Source organism: Salmo trutta, chromosome 14, assembly GCF_901001165.1.
Source record: "Salmo trutta chromosome 14, fSalTru1.1, whole genome shotgun sequence".
In the NCBI taxonomy this organism is placed as follows: Eukaryota; Metazoa; Chordata; class Actinopteri; order Salmoniformes; family Salmonidae; genus Salmo; species Salmo trutta.
Window position 1 is genome coordinate 57,247,546 of NC_042970.1, and position 18,142 is coordinate 57,265,687.

An 18,142-nucleotide genomic window follows, 5' to 3' on the forward strand; every position below is an offset into this window, starting at 1 on the left:
TCACCAGACATCACCGGCAACAACGTCGCCTATGGGCACAAACCCACCGTCGCTGGACCAGACAGGACTGTCAAAGTGCTCTTCGCTGACGAGTTGCAGTTTTGTCTCACCAGGGGTGATGGTTGGATTCGCATTTATCGTTGAAGGAATGAGTGTTACACCGAGGCCTGTACTCTGGAGCGGGGTCGATTTGGAGGTGGAGAGTCCGTCATGGTCTGGGGTGGTGTGTCACAGCATCATTGGACTGTGCTTGTTGTCATTGCAGGCAATCGCAACGCTGTGCGTTACAGGGAAGACCTCCTCCTCCCTCTTCTGTTACCCTTCCTGTAGTCTCATCCTGACATGACCCTCCAGCATGACAATTCCACCAGCCATACTGCTCATTCTGTGCATCATTTCCTGCAAGACAGGAATGTCAGTGTTCTGCCATGGCCAGGGAAGAGCCTGGATAACTATCCCATTGAGAACGTCTGGGACCTGTTGGATCAGAGGGTGAGAGCTTGGGCCATTTAACCCCAGAAATGTCCAGGAACTTGCAGGTGTCTTGCAAGAACTGGCAAATCTGGTGCAGTCCATGAGGAGGAGATGCACTGCAGTACTTAATGCAGCTGGTGGCCACACCAGATACTGACTGTTACTTTTGATTTTGACCCCTCCTTTGTTCATGGACACATTATTCCATTTCTGTTAGTCACATGTCTGTGGAACTTGTTCAGTTTATGTCTCAGTTGTTGAATCTTGTTGTGTTCATACAAATATTTACACATGTTAAGTTTGCTGAAAATAAACGCAGTTGACAGGGAGTGGACGTTTCTTTTTTTGTTGAGTTTATCAGCATTTTAATGTCATATTCAACAAATCACATGTACACTGAACAACTATATAAGGTAAAGTGTTGGTTCCATGTTTCATGAGCTGAAATAATAGATTCCAGAAATGTTCCATAAGCACAAAAAACATATTTCTCAGAAATGTTCACTGAATATATCATCAAAGTGAATTTTATTTCAGGTTGATGTTTTGTGTGCGTTGTAGAATTGCTACCCCGTTAAAAAGAACAATGAGAAAGTATTGAGTTTGTAGCAAATTCCCTTCTTTTTTTTATTAATTAACTGCGATATTATAACTAAGGAATGTATAGTCTGTACTGTTGCTCTCATACAATAAAAGCGTATTTGCATTAATTTCACAGTATGATTGCAGTAGAACATATTTTTGGGTGTTTTATTATGACAAACTTTAGAGGTTTCTCTGCACAAATGGCCTCCATGCATTAGATAGATTGAGTATTTGTATGTCATGAACCACAAATCTAAAATAAATTGTGATGATTGACGTTGCCGTTTTCCAATATACATTAGGATGTTAGTCATATATTTAGTGAATATGGCCGAAATCTACCATTACCTCAAATGTCAACTTTGACTGCATTTACACTTGCCCACTTCGTTACAATCTCTCTGCCCCAGAATGTCAGATCCTCACAAGGTAAAATGTTTATTGTTGAGAAGTGTCTTTCTGAGTAGGATCTCCAGACATCACGACACGAAAGACAACACAACACTACATAAAGAGAGACCTAAGACAACAACATAGCAAGGCAGCAACACAACATGACAACAACATGGTAGCAACAAACAAGCACAAACAGGCACAAAACATGGTACAAACGTGATTGGGTACAGACAACAGCACAAAGGGCAAGAAGGTAGAGACAACAACACATCATGCAAAGCAGCCACAACTGTCAGTAAAAGTGTCCATGATTGAGTCTTTGAATGAAGAGATTGAGTTAAAACTGTATAGTTTGAGTGTTTGTTGCAGCTTTTTCCAGTCACTAGCTGCAGCGAACTGAAAAGAGGATTGACCCAGGAATATGTGTGCTTTGGGGACCTTTAACAGAATGTGACTGGCAGAACGGTTGTTGTATGTGGAGGATGAGAGCTGCAGTAGATATCTCAGACAGAGGGGAGTGAGGCCTAAGAGGCTTTTATAAATAAGCATCAACCAGTGGGTCTTGCGATGGGTATACAGAGATGACCAGTTTATAGAGGAGTATAGAGTGCAGTGATGTGTCCTATAAGGAGCATTGGTGGCCAATCTGATGGCCGAATGGTAAAGAACATCTAGCCACTCGAGAGCACCCTTACCTGCCGATCTATAAATTATGTCTTCGTAATCTAGCATGGGTAGGATGGTCATCTGAATCAGGGTTAGTTTAGCTGCTGGTGTGAAAGAGTAGAGATTATGATAGAGGAAACCAAGTCTAGATTTAACTTTAGCCTGCAGCTTTGATATGTGCTGAGAGAAGGACAGTGTACCGTCTAGCCATACTCCCAAGTACTTGTATGAGGTGACTACCTCCAGCTCTAAACCCTCAGAAGTAGTAATCACACCTGTGGGGAGAGGGGCATTCTTCTTACCAAACCACATGACTTTTGTTTTGGAGGTGTTCAGAACAAGATTAAGGGTAGAGCAAGCTTGTTGGACACTAAGAAAGCTTTGTTGTAGAGCATTAACATAAAATCTGGGGAGGGGCCAGCTGAGTATAAGACTGTATCATCTGCATATAAATGGACGTGAGAGCTTCCTACTGCCTTCACTATGTTGTTTATGTGAATTAAGAAGAGCGTGGGGCCTAGGATTGAGCCTTGGGGTACACCCTTAGTGACAGGCAGTGGCTAAGACAGCAGATTTTCTGACTTTATACACTGCACTCTTTGAGAGAGGTAGTTAGCAAACCAGGCCAAAGACCCCTCAGAGACACCAATATTCCTTAGCCGGCCCACAAGAATGGAATAGTCTACCGTATCAAAAGCTTTGTCCAAGTCAATAAAAATAGCAGCACAATTTTGCTTAGAATCAAGGGCAATGGTGACATCATTGAGGACCTAATAATGACAACAGTAATTATAAATATGTTTATTCTATACTCTAAGTATGTATGTATGATTAAATAGCCTGTTTATTTTGACCCCTTAAAAATTACATTACAGTTTCAATATCCCTGGCCCAAAAAGTCAGAATCTTACAAGGTAAAGTTTTCCTCGTTCAGCGGGATCTCCCACAGTTTTCTCAGAGGGTCTATGTCATCGGAGCCGAGGGTCCTTGGTTGTACTACAGACTACAACTGTAGCTGAAAACATCTGAATTGTCATCCTTTCTGTATTCAGTATGTGCATGTCTTAAAGCCTAATAACTGTATGAAAAGTAACTATTAATGCATCCATTCCAAGTGTTTATGTTTGATAATCCACTCTTTTTTTAATTTCTGTATATTTGAACTAATTCTATGACTATTTCCATTATGTGCGAGACCTGGAGAGGCCTACACGCCACAGTGTCTTGAACCCACTGTGAAATTTGGTGGAGGATCGGTGATGAACTGGGGGTGCTTCAGCAAGGCTGGAATCGGGCAGATTTGTCTTTGTAAAGGACGCATGAATCAAGCCACGTACAAGGTTGTCCTGGAAGAAAACTTGCTTCCTTCTGCTCTGACAATGTTCCCCAACTGTGAGGATTGGTTTTTGCAGCAGGACAATGCTCGATGCCACACAGCCAGGTCAATCAAGGTGTGGATGGAGGACCATCAAATCAAGACCCTGTTATGACCAGCCCAATCTCCAGACCTGAACCCCATTGAAAACCTCTGGAATGTGATCAAGAGGAAGATGGATGGTCCCAAGCCATCAAACAAAGCTGCGCTACTTGAATTCTTGCGCCAGGAGTGGCATAAAGTCACCCAACATCAATGTGAAAGACTGGTGGAGAGCATGCCAAGATGCATGAAGGCTGTGATTGAAAATCAGGGTTATTCCACCAAATATTGATTTCTGAACTCTTCCTAAGTTAAAACATTAGTATTGTGTTGTTTAAAAATTAATATTAACTTATTTTCTTTGCATTATTCGAGGTCTGACAACACTACATATTTTTTGTTATTTTGACCAGTTGTCATTTTCTGCAAATAAATGCTCTAAATGACAATATTTTTAGTTGAGAGAAATATTGTCAGTAGTTTATAGAATAAAACAAAAATATCATTTTACCCAAACACATACCTATAAATAGTCAAATCAGAGAAACTGATACTTTTGCAGTGGTCTCTTAATTTTTTCCAGAGCTGTATATGCATGGAATGTGCAAACCCTGATGGAGAGTGCAACCAGTGATCAACCGTGATCATTCCAAAATAATTGAGAAGATATTGGATTGACAGTGCTACACTTTCCAAAATTGATAGATGAAGGGCAACTGAAAGAGGACAAAAAAACTGCTGATTAACCCAGAATTCATGCGGTTCGGCTGGGTCCACAACCATTGGAGATGCACAAATGAAAATCAAGGTATCGGTAATACCAACTCAAATGGAAATCTTCTCCTTACCACATGACCTCATCATTAGCAACATACTCTTCGGTCAGAAATAACCTGGAAAAGCTGCTGAAGGATGATTTTATATTGGGAGAACTACATGGCAAGCACATGGCAACCAATCTAATCCTGTCACAAAGCTGTCCAGTACTTAAAAAATATAATCTCATGTCCTGGATTCCAGTGGTTTGCAGAAGAGGATGTCTTCTTTAATCGACCCCCATAAATGTAATGGAAATATACCAGTAGCTGTGCCAGGCCCGCCACATCTGTTGACTCATCCAGCTGTAATGCATATAATTCACTAGCTTGTATGCGAAGCAGCAATTGTTTTAAAACGTCTCCCGCCATGTCACTGATGCATTGTGAAACAGTGTTGTTTGATGAAGTCATTGTCTGTATAGTTTTTTGGGGGGCCTTTCCCCCCAGCATTGTCCCAGCCATATTCACGGCAGCAGGAAGAATTAAGTCCTTCACAATAGTATGGAGCTTGCCTGTCCTAGCCACTCGGTAGCTCACCATATAAGACACTTCTAGCCCCTTCTATTAATAGTATCTGTTGCTTTTGTACATGTCTTACTACTCGAAAGTCGTCTGTATTCTCGCTCAAATCACTCCCATGGCTTATTTTTCACATTGTCATGTTTCATTTCTAAATGTCTGCTCTAGAGGGAAGGTTTCCCACGAGAGAGTAACGGTTAATGTGATTGGATGTTAATTATTTGACTAGGCTACCTGTATTTACATTTTACATTTAAGTCATTTAGCAGACGCTCTTATCCAGAGCGACTTACATTGTGTTGATATTCGCTGAACACGAGATGGTTTCATTTTATTTTTGGAAGTGAAACGAGGCTACTCAGGCGAGGAAAAAAAACTCACCCAAATGTATAGCCCCGTTGGAAAATATAAATGTACTGTTTAAAATGTTAAGATTTGTTTTATTTTTATGGATCACATTTTTATTTGCCATACCCCCTGACGGCATTGTGCGGTACCCCAGTTTGGGAATACCTGCTCTAGGCCATTTCAAATGGTTGTGGGAGGACCTTTTTACTGACTCCCAGCATTGAATCCCTGTCAAAATAAAGATTAAATAAGAAATTACAGTTTCAATATCTCTGGCCCAGAAAGTCAGATTCTTGTGAGGAAAAATTATCCTGGTTCAGTGGGGTCTCCCACAGTTTTCTCAGAGAATCTACGTTATCTGAGAAGGGTCCTTGGTGGTGTTACAGACCACAACTGTAGCTGAAAACATCTGAAATGATCCTTTCTGTATATCTGCATGCCTTAAATATAACTTCAAGAAAAGTAACTATTAATGCATCCATTCCATAGTCTGTGTTTGTTTGACAATCCACTCAGTTTTTGTTGTGAATTTCTGGATATTTGACAGAAATCTGACTATTGCCATTATTCCCATTTTCACCAGATTTGACCTTTAACCCATTGAAAATTTCCTTAAGAATCCAAATGTAAAGTGTTATCCGGCCTAACTTTGTGTATCACCCCATCATTGTTTAATCTAGCCTGTAACAAGCAAAAAAGAGCAAGCACTTTTTCCAGGATGGCTAGTCTACCATGTGGGTTGAGAATAATTGTCCTCCTGTTGGGTCCTGTTTGTTGGTCGTTAGATGGCTGAAGGTCAATCCGAGAGATGCAGATTCTGCTGCAGTGTGGACAAGGGTATGTGATGGTGGTGGCTGATTGTTGGGCCTTCTTGGTGGTAAAGCTCTCATTACGTTGTTGCCACTTGTCTTCTGCGATCCGGCAGAGATCTTGTAGAATGTGGATGGTCTTCTTCCATGTGATTCTGTCCTCCTAGTTAGTGGTGTTGATGGGGAACTTTTTCAGGTTGGTCCTGATTTTGTCCTTGTAATGATTTTTCCATCCTCCTGCGGGCCCCACTGCCCTATGTTAAGCTGGGAGTACAAGAGCTGTTTCAGAAGTTGGTGCAGGTTTCCCCATACAGTAGGGTGTAGAGAACTTTGTAAATTAGGACTTTAGTTTAGATCTGGATATCACAATCATCAAAGACAAATTTCCCATGTCTGTCAAAGGCTCCACTGACACATTTTAGGAGGTGGTGTATTTTCGCGTCTATGTCAGCTTTGGAGGAGAGAAAGCTGGCAAGGTATTGAAAGTGATCCACATTTACACGGGTGGTATTGTCAACATATATTGTTGTGACCTGTGTTGTCTGGTATTGTCAACAAGTATTGTTGTCACCGGTGTTGTCTTGTCTGGTGGGGCTTAGTGGATGATTTGTGTCTTTTTTATGTTCAGGGCCAGACCCAGGAGTGTGTACATCTTCGCAAAGTCTTCTTCCAAGTGGGCATGGATTACTTTGTCATGTGCATACTGGAGACATATGGCGGCTCTGAGGAGGGTGCGCGTCTTGCCGGTTCCTGCTCAACTTTGCTTTTTTATGGCTTTAAAATAAAACAATTATTACTTTGTTTGCTCCTTTGTTCACTGCACAGCGGGCTTACCTGTTGCTGTTAAACAAGATGACCAAAGGCAACACCGGTGACGAAGGAGAGGAAGGAAAGGGGTCTCCAAGTTAGTCGGACAGGCTACACAGCCTCCTTTTCCTAGTATCCTGATGGCCAATGTCCAATCCCTAGATAATACTTTGAACTCAGAGCAAGGCTTCAATAACAGAAGGATGTATTTTTACAGACACCTGGCTTACAGACGATACACTCGACTGCTATTCAACCAGATGGCTTTTCCCTTTTCCTTATCGATCGAACTGCGGGTTCTGGTAAGAGTAGGGGTAGACGTATGTTTCTTCATCAACAATTCCTGGTAAACCGAAGTTGAAAATATCTCGAGCTCCCGTTCTCCCAACCTGGAGTTCCTGATGCTAAAATGCAGATTCCACTAAATGCAGAGGGAATTCAAGTGTTATCACAGCTGTGTACATACTGCCACAAGCAAACACCAAGGCGAACTGTACAAGATCATTAGCCAACAAAAATCCTCTTACCCGGAAGCAGTCTTTATTGCTGAATCATGTACAAACAGACCCACTCCAATTTGCCTACTTCTCCAACAGATCCAGAAAAGATGCCATTTCCATCGCTATTCACACGGCCATAACACATCTGGACAAGAGGAACACCTATGTGAGAATGCTTTTCATTGACCACAGTTTATCATTCACCACTATTGTTCCCTCCAAGCTCAACACCAAGCTCAGAGCCCTGGGTCTGGACACCACCCTCTGTAACTGGATCCTGGACTTCCTGAGGCAGACCACAGGCTGACACCAACTCCATCATCAAGTTTGCTGACGACACCGCGGTTGTAGGCCTGATAACCAACGACAAGTCAGCCTGTAAGGAGGAGGTAATTGAACTGTCATTGTGGTGCCTGGACAACAACCTCTCCCTCAATGTCAGCAAAACAAAGGAGGTGATTGTAGACTTCAAGAAGCAGAGGAGGGAATATGCCCCAATCCACATCAACGGGACTGAAGTAGAGAGTCAGCAGTTTTAAGTTAATCTGTGTCCACCACTCTTGTAAGAGGGTGCATGAGCACCTCTACTTCCTAAGGTGGCTGAAGAAATTCAGCATGCCACACCGTGTCCTCTCCAAATTCTACCGCTGCACATTGAGAGCATCCTGACCGGTTACGTCACAGCCTTGTACAGGAATTGCTCCATCCACGGCCACAAGGCCCTCCAGCGGGTGGTGAAGACAGCCAATCACAAGAACCATGCTCCCACCCATCCAGGACATCTACTTGAAACGGTTCCCGAGAAAGGCCCCCAGCATCATCAAGGACCACACACCCCAGCTACGAGCTGTTCACTCTCTTACCGCCGTGCAGACAGTATTGGAGCATGAGGTCTGATACCAAATCAAATCAAATGTATTTGTCACATACACATGGTTAGCAGGTGTTAACGGGGTGAACAGGCAGTGTTAATCACAGTGAACAAGTCAGGGTTCCAAAGCCGCAGGCAGAACAGTTGAAACTGGAGCAGCAGCACGTCCAGGTGTACAACAAGGAGTCATCATGCCAGGTAGTCCTGAGGCATGGTCCTAGGGCTCAGGTCGTCCAAAAGAGAGAAAGAAAGAAAGAGAGAATAAGAGAGAGCATACTTAAATTCACACAGGACACCGGATAAGACAGGAGAAATACTCCAGATATAACAGACTGACCCTAGCCCCCCGACACATAAACTACTGCAGCATAAATACTGGAGGCTGAGACAGGAGGGGTCAGGAGACACTGTGGCCCCATCCGATGATACCCCCGGACAGGGCCAAACAGGCAGGATATAACCCCACCCACTTTGCCAAAGCACAGCCCCCACACCACTAGAGTGATATTTTCAACCACCAACTTACCATCCTGAGACAAGGCCGAGTATATGTCAGCTCAAGTGCTCCAAGTCAGCTCAGTCGAAAGCAACTAAAGTATTCAAAACAATACAAATACTATTTGAACGAAGGTCTGTTTATTATAGAAACACCTATGCTGTTGGTCACAATCAAATAACATTATCTTGCTTTTATGCCATCTAGTTACTTTTTAACTGCATTGGTAACCAGAATGCAATTACTGGCTATCTATGCTTTCAGCTTTTACAAGTGGAATTAGCATTTAGCAAAACAATTCTACACCCGAAAAGGACAACATTTAAATATTATGCTGCAAAAACAGATAAATATAACCAAATTGGATTTTAGTAACCACATTAGACACTGTATAAGATGTGCACGTTGTTCGCATCAGCATTTTAGAATGGTACAAATAACGGCATCCTTGTGATGTCCCTCACGGCGTTCCACTGATCCTGGACCTAACCTATGACACCACACACTTCTCATCCACTGCCCCCCAGTTTTTCAGTGTGTCCGTGTGTGTTTGTCCCTCCACAGATGTTGACCTGTGTAACACAGTTGAGCATGGCTGTGACCACCAGTGTATCAGTACACCAGGCTCCTACTACTGCATCTGCCCTGAGGGGCAGCTACTGGCAGAGGATGGCAAGAGCTGCAGAAGTAAGTATACTTCACACACCCACTAAATACAACAATGTTAACACCCTCACTACACTCACTTCCAAAATGGTTCTTTATCCTCATCTGAAGAACCCTTTTTGGAAGACAAGGGTTATTTTTAAGGCAAAGGGTTCTACCTAGAACTTTTTAAAAATGTGTATTTTATTTTTCACCCCCAATTTCATGGTATCCAATTGGTCGTAGTTACAGTCTTGTCTCATCGCTGCAACTCCCGTACGGACTCGGGAGAGGTGAAGGTCGTCCTCCGAAACAAAACCCAACCAAGCCGCACTGCTTTTTAACACAATGCCCATCCAACCCGGAAGCCAGCCGCACCAATGTGTCGGAGGAAACACCGTACACCTGGCGACCGTGTCAGCATGCACTGCATTGTAGGTTGATTTTCAGAATTGTTTTTCAATATCTGCGTTTTTTCATGTACACTACCATTCAAAAGTTTAAAACTTCTTACAGCTCCTTAAGGATAGGGGGCAGTATTGCCAATTTCGGAAAAAATATGTGCCCATATTAAACTGCCTCCTACTTAAACTCAGAAGCTAGGATATGCATATTATGGATGCCTGGTTATGATAGGGGGCAGTCTTTTCACGGCCGGATAAAAAACATACCCGATTTAATCTGGTTATTACTCCTGCCCAGAAACTAGAATATGCATAATTAGTAGATTTGGATAGAAAACACTCTGAAGTTTCTAAAACTGTTTGAATGGTGTCTGTGAGTATAACAGAACTCATATGGCAAGCAAAAACCTGAGAGAAATCCTACCAGGAAGTGGAAATCTGGATGCATGGGCTCTCTTCAAGTCGTTTCCTATTGAATACACAGTGACGTAGTAATAATTGTGCTCTTCCTACGGCTTCCACTAGATGTCGACAGTCTTTACAAAGTTGTTTGAAGCATCTACGATGAACAGAGACCGAATGAGAAGGAGGGGAAGTTGTTGAGGCAGGGGATGACATCACTTCTTGGCGCGCGTTCATGAGAGTGGATCCTCTGTTCCAAAAACCTTTTTCAAGACACAGGAACCGTCCGGTTGAAATATTACTGAATCTTCACGTTCTGAAGGCCCTAAAGATTGATGTTTTACAACATTTGACAAGTTTGAATGAACGTAAATTCAACTTTTTTTAACTTTTCGTTGCGACATCGTCCGCGCACTTCCTACACTTGGAGTAGCTTACTGGACGCGCGAACAACAAGGAGTTATTTGGACATAAATTATGGACTTTATCGAACAAAACAACATTTGTTGTGGACCTGGGATCCCTGGAAGTGCCTTCTGATGAAGATCATCAAAGGTAAGGGAATATTTCTAATGCAATGTATGATTTTAGATGACTCCAAGATGGCGGCTATCTGTATAGCCTAGTGTATTTTTCTGAGCTCAGTACTCAGATTATTGCAAAGAGTGCTTTCCTCGTGAAGCTTTTTTGAAATCTTTCATAAAGGAGATGTTCATCTATAATTCTTTGAATGACAGTTTAATTTTGTATCAATGTTTATGACAAGTATTTTTGTAAATTGTGGAGCTGATTCACCGGCAGTATTTCAGGGAAAATATTTTCTGAACGTCACGCGCCGATGTAAAATGCTGTTTTTATATATAAATATGAACTTTATCGAACAAAAAATGCATGTATTGTGTAACATGATGTCCTAGGAGTGTCATCTGATGAAGATCGTCAAAGGTTAGTGCTGCATTTAGCTGTGTTTTGGGTATTTGTGATGCATGCTAGTTGCTTGGAAAATGGCTGTGTGGTTATTTTTGTTGATGTACTCTCCTAACATAATCTAATGTTTTGCTTTCGCTGTAAAGCCTTTTTGAAATTGGACAACGTGGTTCGATTCAGGAGAAGTGTATCTATAAAATGTTGTAAAATAGTCCTATGTTTGAGAAATAGAAATTATTATATTTGGTTTTGAATATGGTGCTCTGATTTTTTCACTGGCTGTTGATCCCGCTAACGGGATCGGAGTGGCAAGAGGTTTTAAACAGTAGTGTACATTGGTTGGTTGATTAATCATATGCTACACAAAGATAAATAACATACATTTTTCTAAACTAATACAATCTGTTAGGAGTTTGATGTATTGCACCCATTACTAAGATGGTTCTACCAGTTTAGATAGTCTTTCCTACCCTGGCAGTCATTCTGAATGCATGTTGTGGGTGATTGAAAGTTCCAATTATTGGATATCCTGACTCCGGCTGGATTCCAATAAGAATTACTCATCACTTTGCAAGCCAGCATATTGTGACTTGCAGGCCTGATGTGGCCTGTAAACCAGGAGTTTGGCAACTGTTAGGGTATAACAAGGCCCTCAAATAAATGCCCTAGTATATATGTAATGTATTGTCATAAAGAGTATTGATGGGCATTCCAAATATTTTCCATAAGCCGGATCTTTTGGCTCTGCTCACCTAAATGAGGCATTCATTTGGCTCCCAAACGGCTCGTCATTCAGTAGTGCTTAAAAATGTATGAAAAACCATGATAAATAGCTAATTTGTAGTGTAAAGCCTAAAAGGTTGCCTATCATTATGTCAGATCGTGAAATCTGTGTTCAAATACATTTTACCTGATGAAATTAGATCGCTTGCAAAAATGTTTGCGTAGACCATAATAAGGCTCTTTTCTCACTACCTATTGTGAGGAATTACCATCTTCACAGAATGTTTTTATAACTTATCTACAGAAAGTTGATGTCTGGAGCTCAAAAAGCAGTAGTAGCAGTATGCAAATCAGGGAACCAAATGAACAGCTCTTTCACAGATGCGATTCGGTTCCTGACGTTCACCAAAAAGATATGTTCAAAAATAGCAGTTCATTCGCGAATGACTCATCACTAATAGAGAGTTGAATTTTAAAGGCTAATAAGACTGGTGGAACTGTTCATAGCGGGTTCTAGGAAGAACCCTTCAAAGATAAAAGGGTTCTTGGTAGAACTCTCTGCAAAGGGTTCTACTTAGCACCTTTTTTTATAAAAGTGTACATCTCATGTGGTTCACCAGAGGTTTAATCATTAGTTCAAACAGTTGTAAAATGTTGTGTACTAAAACAAGAGTTTCTATTGGACAAATTCAGCCTGGTCCGGTTTCGTTCCGTTTGCTTCCATTTAAGAGATGTTTTGCAACCAAATCGGCGTAATAAATACACCCCTGGATGCAATGGCTCTATACAACTACTTCTATTCAGTTGTCTCTCTGTAGTATATTGGATACAGTATCTAACGTGCTCCAGAAATGAAATTAGCAAAGGTCGTCAAAAATGATAAAAGGTCAAAAATAAAGTTCTGTAAATGTAACAGCTGCATAATGGAGTAAAATACTCAACTCATTTTCAAATATTGACTGTTTTATAGCACATTAACAATAGTATAATGAGAGCAAATCTATGGAATCGATATATTTTGGTGGGATTTCAGATATTCAGTTGAATGTCAAATGTAACTGTTTCTTCTTTGAAATGATACAAATGTTTTTAAACCACATATGGCCCTTTTACAGTACCAGTCAAAAGTTTGGACACCTACTCATTCAAGGCTTTTTCTTTATTTTTACTGTTTTCTACATTGTAGAATAATAGTGAAGACATCGAACTATAAAATAACACATATAGAATCATGTAGTACCCAAAAAAGTGTTAAACAAATCAAAATATGTTTTATATTTGAGATTCTTAAAAGTAGCCACCCTTAGCCTCGATGACAGCTTTGCACACTCTTGGCATTCTCTCAACCAGCTTCATGAGGGAGTCACCTGGAATGCATTTCAATTAACAGGTGTGCCATGTTAAAAAGTTAATTTGTGGAATTTCTTTCTTTCTTAACCTCCCTGGGCAAGGTGGGATGCTTGGGTCCCACCTAGTCAACAGCCAGTGGAATCGTGTGGCGCGAAATACAAATACCTCATAAATGCTATAACTTCAATTTCTCAAACATATGATTATTTTACACCATTTTAAAGACAAGACTCTCGTTAATCTAACCACACTGTCCGATTTCAAAAAGGCTTTACGGCGAAAGCAAAACATTAGATTATGTCAGGAGAGTACCCTGCCAAAAATAATCACACAGCCATTTTCAAAGCAAGCATATAATGTCACAAAAACCAAAACCACAGCTAAATGCAGCACTAACCTTTGATGATCTTCATCAGATGACACTCCTAGGACATTATGTTATACAATACATGCATGTTTTGTTCAATCAAGTTCATATTTATATCAAAAACCAGCTTTTTACATTAGCATGTGATGTTCAGAACTAGCATACCCACCGCAAACTTCCGGTGAATTTACTTACTCACGATTAACGTTCACAAAAAGCATAACAATTATTTTAAGAATTATAGATACAGAACTCCTTTATGCAATCGCGGTGGCAGATTTTAAAATAGCTTTTCAGCAAAAGCACATTTTGCAATATTCTGAGTAGATAGCCCGGCCATCACGGCTAGCTAATTTGACACCCACCAAGTTTGGCCCTCACCAAACTCAGATTTACTATAAGAAAAATTGGATTACCTTTGCTGTTCTTCATCAGAATGCACTCCAAGGACTTCTACTTCAACAACAAATGTTGTTTTGGTTCGAAATAATCCATAGTTATATTCAAATACCTCCGTTTTGTTCGTGCGTTCAGGTCAGTATCCGAAGGGTGACGCGCGAGCGCATTTCGTGACAAAAAATGTCTAAATATTCCATTACCGTACTTCGAAGCATGTCAAACGCTGTTTAAAATACATTTTTATGCGATTTTCTCGTAAAATAGCGATAATATTCCAACCGGGCGACGTTGTATTCATTCAAAGAGAGAAAGAAAAACATGGAGAATTCACATGAACGCGCATCTCCAGTGTCACTGTTCTCAGCCTGACCACTCACAAAATCTACTGCTGTTTTTCGCCCAGTGTCACGTCCTGACCAGTATTTAGGTATTATTTGTATTGTAGTTTGGTCAGGACGTGGCAGAGGGTATTTGTTTTGGTTGGTTCAGGGTGGTTGGTTGTGTTTAGGGTGTGTGATTTGTTAGTTCTGGGTGTTGGGTATGTTCTAGGTTGTATTTTCTACATTCTGTCTAGTTTAGTTTTTCTATGTTTAGGTTTGGGTGTGGACTCTCAATTGGAGGCAGGTGTTTCTATTTTCCTCTGATTGAGAGTCCTATATATAGGTATGTGTGTGGGTTTGTTTAGTGTGGGAGATTATATGCTTTGTATAGCGGTGTGCCTTACAAGCATGTTAGTCATCGTCGTCATTGTGTTTTTCTTGTGTACGTATTTTGTTTTCGGTTTTGCCTTCTTATCCAGTAATAAAGAAGATGAGTACACATAACCCCGCTGCGTATTGGTCCACTTTCTCCGACGATGATTTCTCTGTATCGTCTGACGACGATGAGTGTTACACCCAGAGACTGGAGAGACGTCATTTCACTTTCTGGTGCCTTCTGAGAGCCAATGGAAGCCTTAGAAAATGTAACGTTACAGTACAGATGCTGTATTTTCGATAGAGATGCCGCAGAAGGAGAACAAATTGTCAGACAGGGCACTTCCTGTATGGTATCTTTTCAGGTTTTGGCCTGCCATATGAGTTCTGTTATACTCACAGACACCATTCAAACAATTTTGGAAACTTTAGAGTGTTTTCAATCCAAATCTACTAATTATATGCATATTCTCGTTTCTGGGCAAGAGTAGTAACCAGTTTAAATCGGGTACTTTTTTTATCCGGCCGTGCATATACTGCCCCCTAGCCCCAACAGGTTAATGCGTTTGAGCCAATCAGTTGTGTTGTGACAAGGTAGGGTTGTTATACAGAAGATAGCACTATTGGTAAAAACCAAGTCCATATTATGGCAAGAACAACTCAAATAAGCAAATAGAAACGACAGTCCATCATTACTTTAAGACATGAAGATCAGTCAGTCTGGAACATTTCAAGAACTTTGAGTGCAGTCACAAAAACCATCAAGCGCTATGATGAAACTGGCTCTCTTGAGGATCGCCACAGGAAAGGAAGACCCAGAGTTACCTCTGCTGCAGAGGACAAGTTCATTAGTTAACTGCACCTCTGTCACGATTCCCACCGAAGGTGGCGCCCCCTCCTGCTCAGGTGGCGCTCGGCGGTCGTCGTCACCGGCCTACTAGCTGCCACTGATTCCCTTTTTGTTTTCCCCCTTTCTGTTATTGTTTCCACCTGTTCGTAGTGGGGGTGATTAGCGGGGTTATATGAGCTAGCTGGCCCGCCTGCTCTTTGTGCGGGATTGTTTATCTGTTGTATGCTTGTGTACACGCTGGTTGTGTTTTTGCACTAATGCGTTGGTTTTGCGCCGACTGTGTTTTCCCCTGTGTTTGGGGCACTTTGTTTTGTGTGCGCTCTCATCGCTGTTTGGGGTGGCTTTTGTTTTTCGCCATTTGGCCCATTAAAAGCCACTACCCTATATTCGCTGCTTCCTGCGTTTGATGCCTCACCCACAACGCCCGAGCATTACAACCTCAGATTGCAGCCCAAATAAATGCTTCAAGTAACAACATCAACTGTTCAGAGGAGACTGCGTGAATCAGGCCTTCATGGTCGAATTGCTGCAAAGAAACCACTACTAAAGGTCTTCCCTGTGGCTCAGTTGGCAGAGCATGGTGTTTGCAACGCCAGGGTTGTGGGTTTGATTCCCACGGGGGGCCAGTACGGAGAAAAAAAAGTTACAAAAATTAAATGTATGAAATGTATTCATTCACTACTGTAAGTTGCTCTGGATAAGAGCATCTGCTAAATGATGAAAATATAAATATAAAGGACACCAATAAGAAGAAGAGACTTGCTTGGGCCAAGAAACATGAATGGACATTAGACTGGTGGAAAGCTGTACTTTGGTTGGATAAGTACAAATTTGCGATTTCTGGTTCCAACCGCCGTGTCTTTGTGAGACGCAGAGTCGGTGAACGGAGGATCTCCGCATGTGTGGTTCCGACCGTGAAGCATGGAGGAGGAGTGTGGGGGTGTTTTGCTGGTGACACTGTCAGGGATTTATTTAGAATTCAAGGCACACTTAACCAGCATGACTACCACAGCATTCTGCAGCGATATGCCATCTCATCTGGTTTGTGTGTAGTTGGACTATCATTTGTTTTTCAACAGGACAATGACCCAAAACACACCTGAGGTTTGGGATGAGTTGGGCCGCAGAGTGAAGGAAAATCAGACAAGTGCTCAGCATATGTGGGAACTCCTTCAAGACTGTTGGAAAAACATTCCTCATGAAGCTAGTTGAGAGAATGTCAAGAGTGTGCAAAGCTGTCATCAAGGCAAAGGATGGCTACAGTGGTTAGTCCTTTAAAAGTTGCAGCATACTGCAGCAAAGCTTGAGTGGTGCTGCAGAATTCTATGGCACGTTATTTTAAGTGTCACCCACTGGTACCATTAATGCTAGTTAGTGCTAATTTGACCACCAGAGGGCACTTTGAGAAGCATTTGACAGCCTTCAATAGTGGCTGTACTAGAGAATAAAAATAAAAAAAATTGTAAGAACATAGTATATGGGACTGATTAAGACATTTTGCTCTGGGTTTCCGTTAGGATGGAACAGAAAATATGGAGCTGTACATTGTGACGGTCGGGAGTAGGCTACAATTCTGGGCTATTTAGCTAAAGAATCCCTGTGTTTTGTGGGCACGTGGGAGACCGGGGTTCAATTCCCTTTTGGGAGGAAGGAGTAGGGTGCCCTTGTTAATATGAATTTGTTCTTAACTGGGTCCATATGTGTTATTTCATTGTTATGATGTCTTCAATATTATTCTACAATGTAGAAAATACAGTTGAAGTCGGAAGTTTACACACACAGGTTGGAGACATTAACCTGTTATGGATAGGGGGCAGTATTTTCACGGCCGGATAAAAAACGTACCCGATTTAATCTGATTATTACTCCTGCCCAGAAACTAGAATATGCATATAATTATTAGCTTTGGATAGAAAACACTCCAACTTTCTAAAACTGTTTGAATGGTGTCTGTGAGTATAACAGAACTCATTTGGCAGGCCAAAACCTGAGAAGATTCCTTACAGGAAGTGCCCTCTCTGACCATTTCTTGGCCTTCTACACTCTCTTTATTGAAAACTGAGGATCTCTGCTGTAATGTGACACTTCCTACAGCTCTCAGAAGGCGGCAGAACGGTGAATGATGACTCTGCTGTCTCTGGCTGAAAAACAGTAGCGCATTTGGATAGTGGTCGATCTGAGAACAATGAGACTGGCGCGCGTGCACGAGAAGACTCCATGTTTTTATTTTCAGTCTTTGAACGAAAACAACGACTCCCGGTCGGAATATTATCGCTTTTTTACGAGAAAAATCGCATAAAAATTGATTTTAAACAGCGTTTGACATGCTTCGAAGTAAGGTAATGGAATATTTTGAAATTTTTTGTCACGAAACGTGTCGGGCGCGTCACCCTTCGTCACCCTTCGGATAGTGTCTTGAACGCACAACAAAACGCCGCTATTTGGATATAACTATGGATTATTTGGAACCAAACCAACATTTGTTATTGAAGTAGAAGTCCCGGGAGTGCATTCTGACGAGAACAGCAAAGGTAATCCAATTTTTCTTATAGTAAATCTGAGTTTGGGGAGGGCTAAACTTGGTGGGTGTCTAAATAGCTAGCCCGTGATGGCGAGCTATCTACTCAGAATATTGCAAAATGTGCTTTCATCGAAAAGCTATTTTAAAATCAGA

General features: G+C 41.5%; 1 protein-coding gene across 1 annotated transcript in view; it reads left to right on the forward strand.

The window, feature by feature from the left end:
• The window catches only part of LOC115208427 (matrilin-4), a 60,111-nt gene that overhangs the window by 31,871 nt on the left and 10,098 nt on the right, over nucleotides 1–18,142 (forward strand). Inside the window, exon 7 of the mRNA XM_029776481.1 lies at nucleotides 9,271–9,393. Coding sequence (XP_029632341.1) covers nucleotides 9,271–9,393 — 123 coding nt within the window. The remainder of the gene's footprint in view (nucleotides 1–9,270; nucleotides 9,394–18,142) is intronic.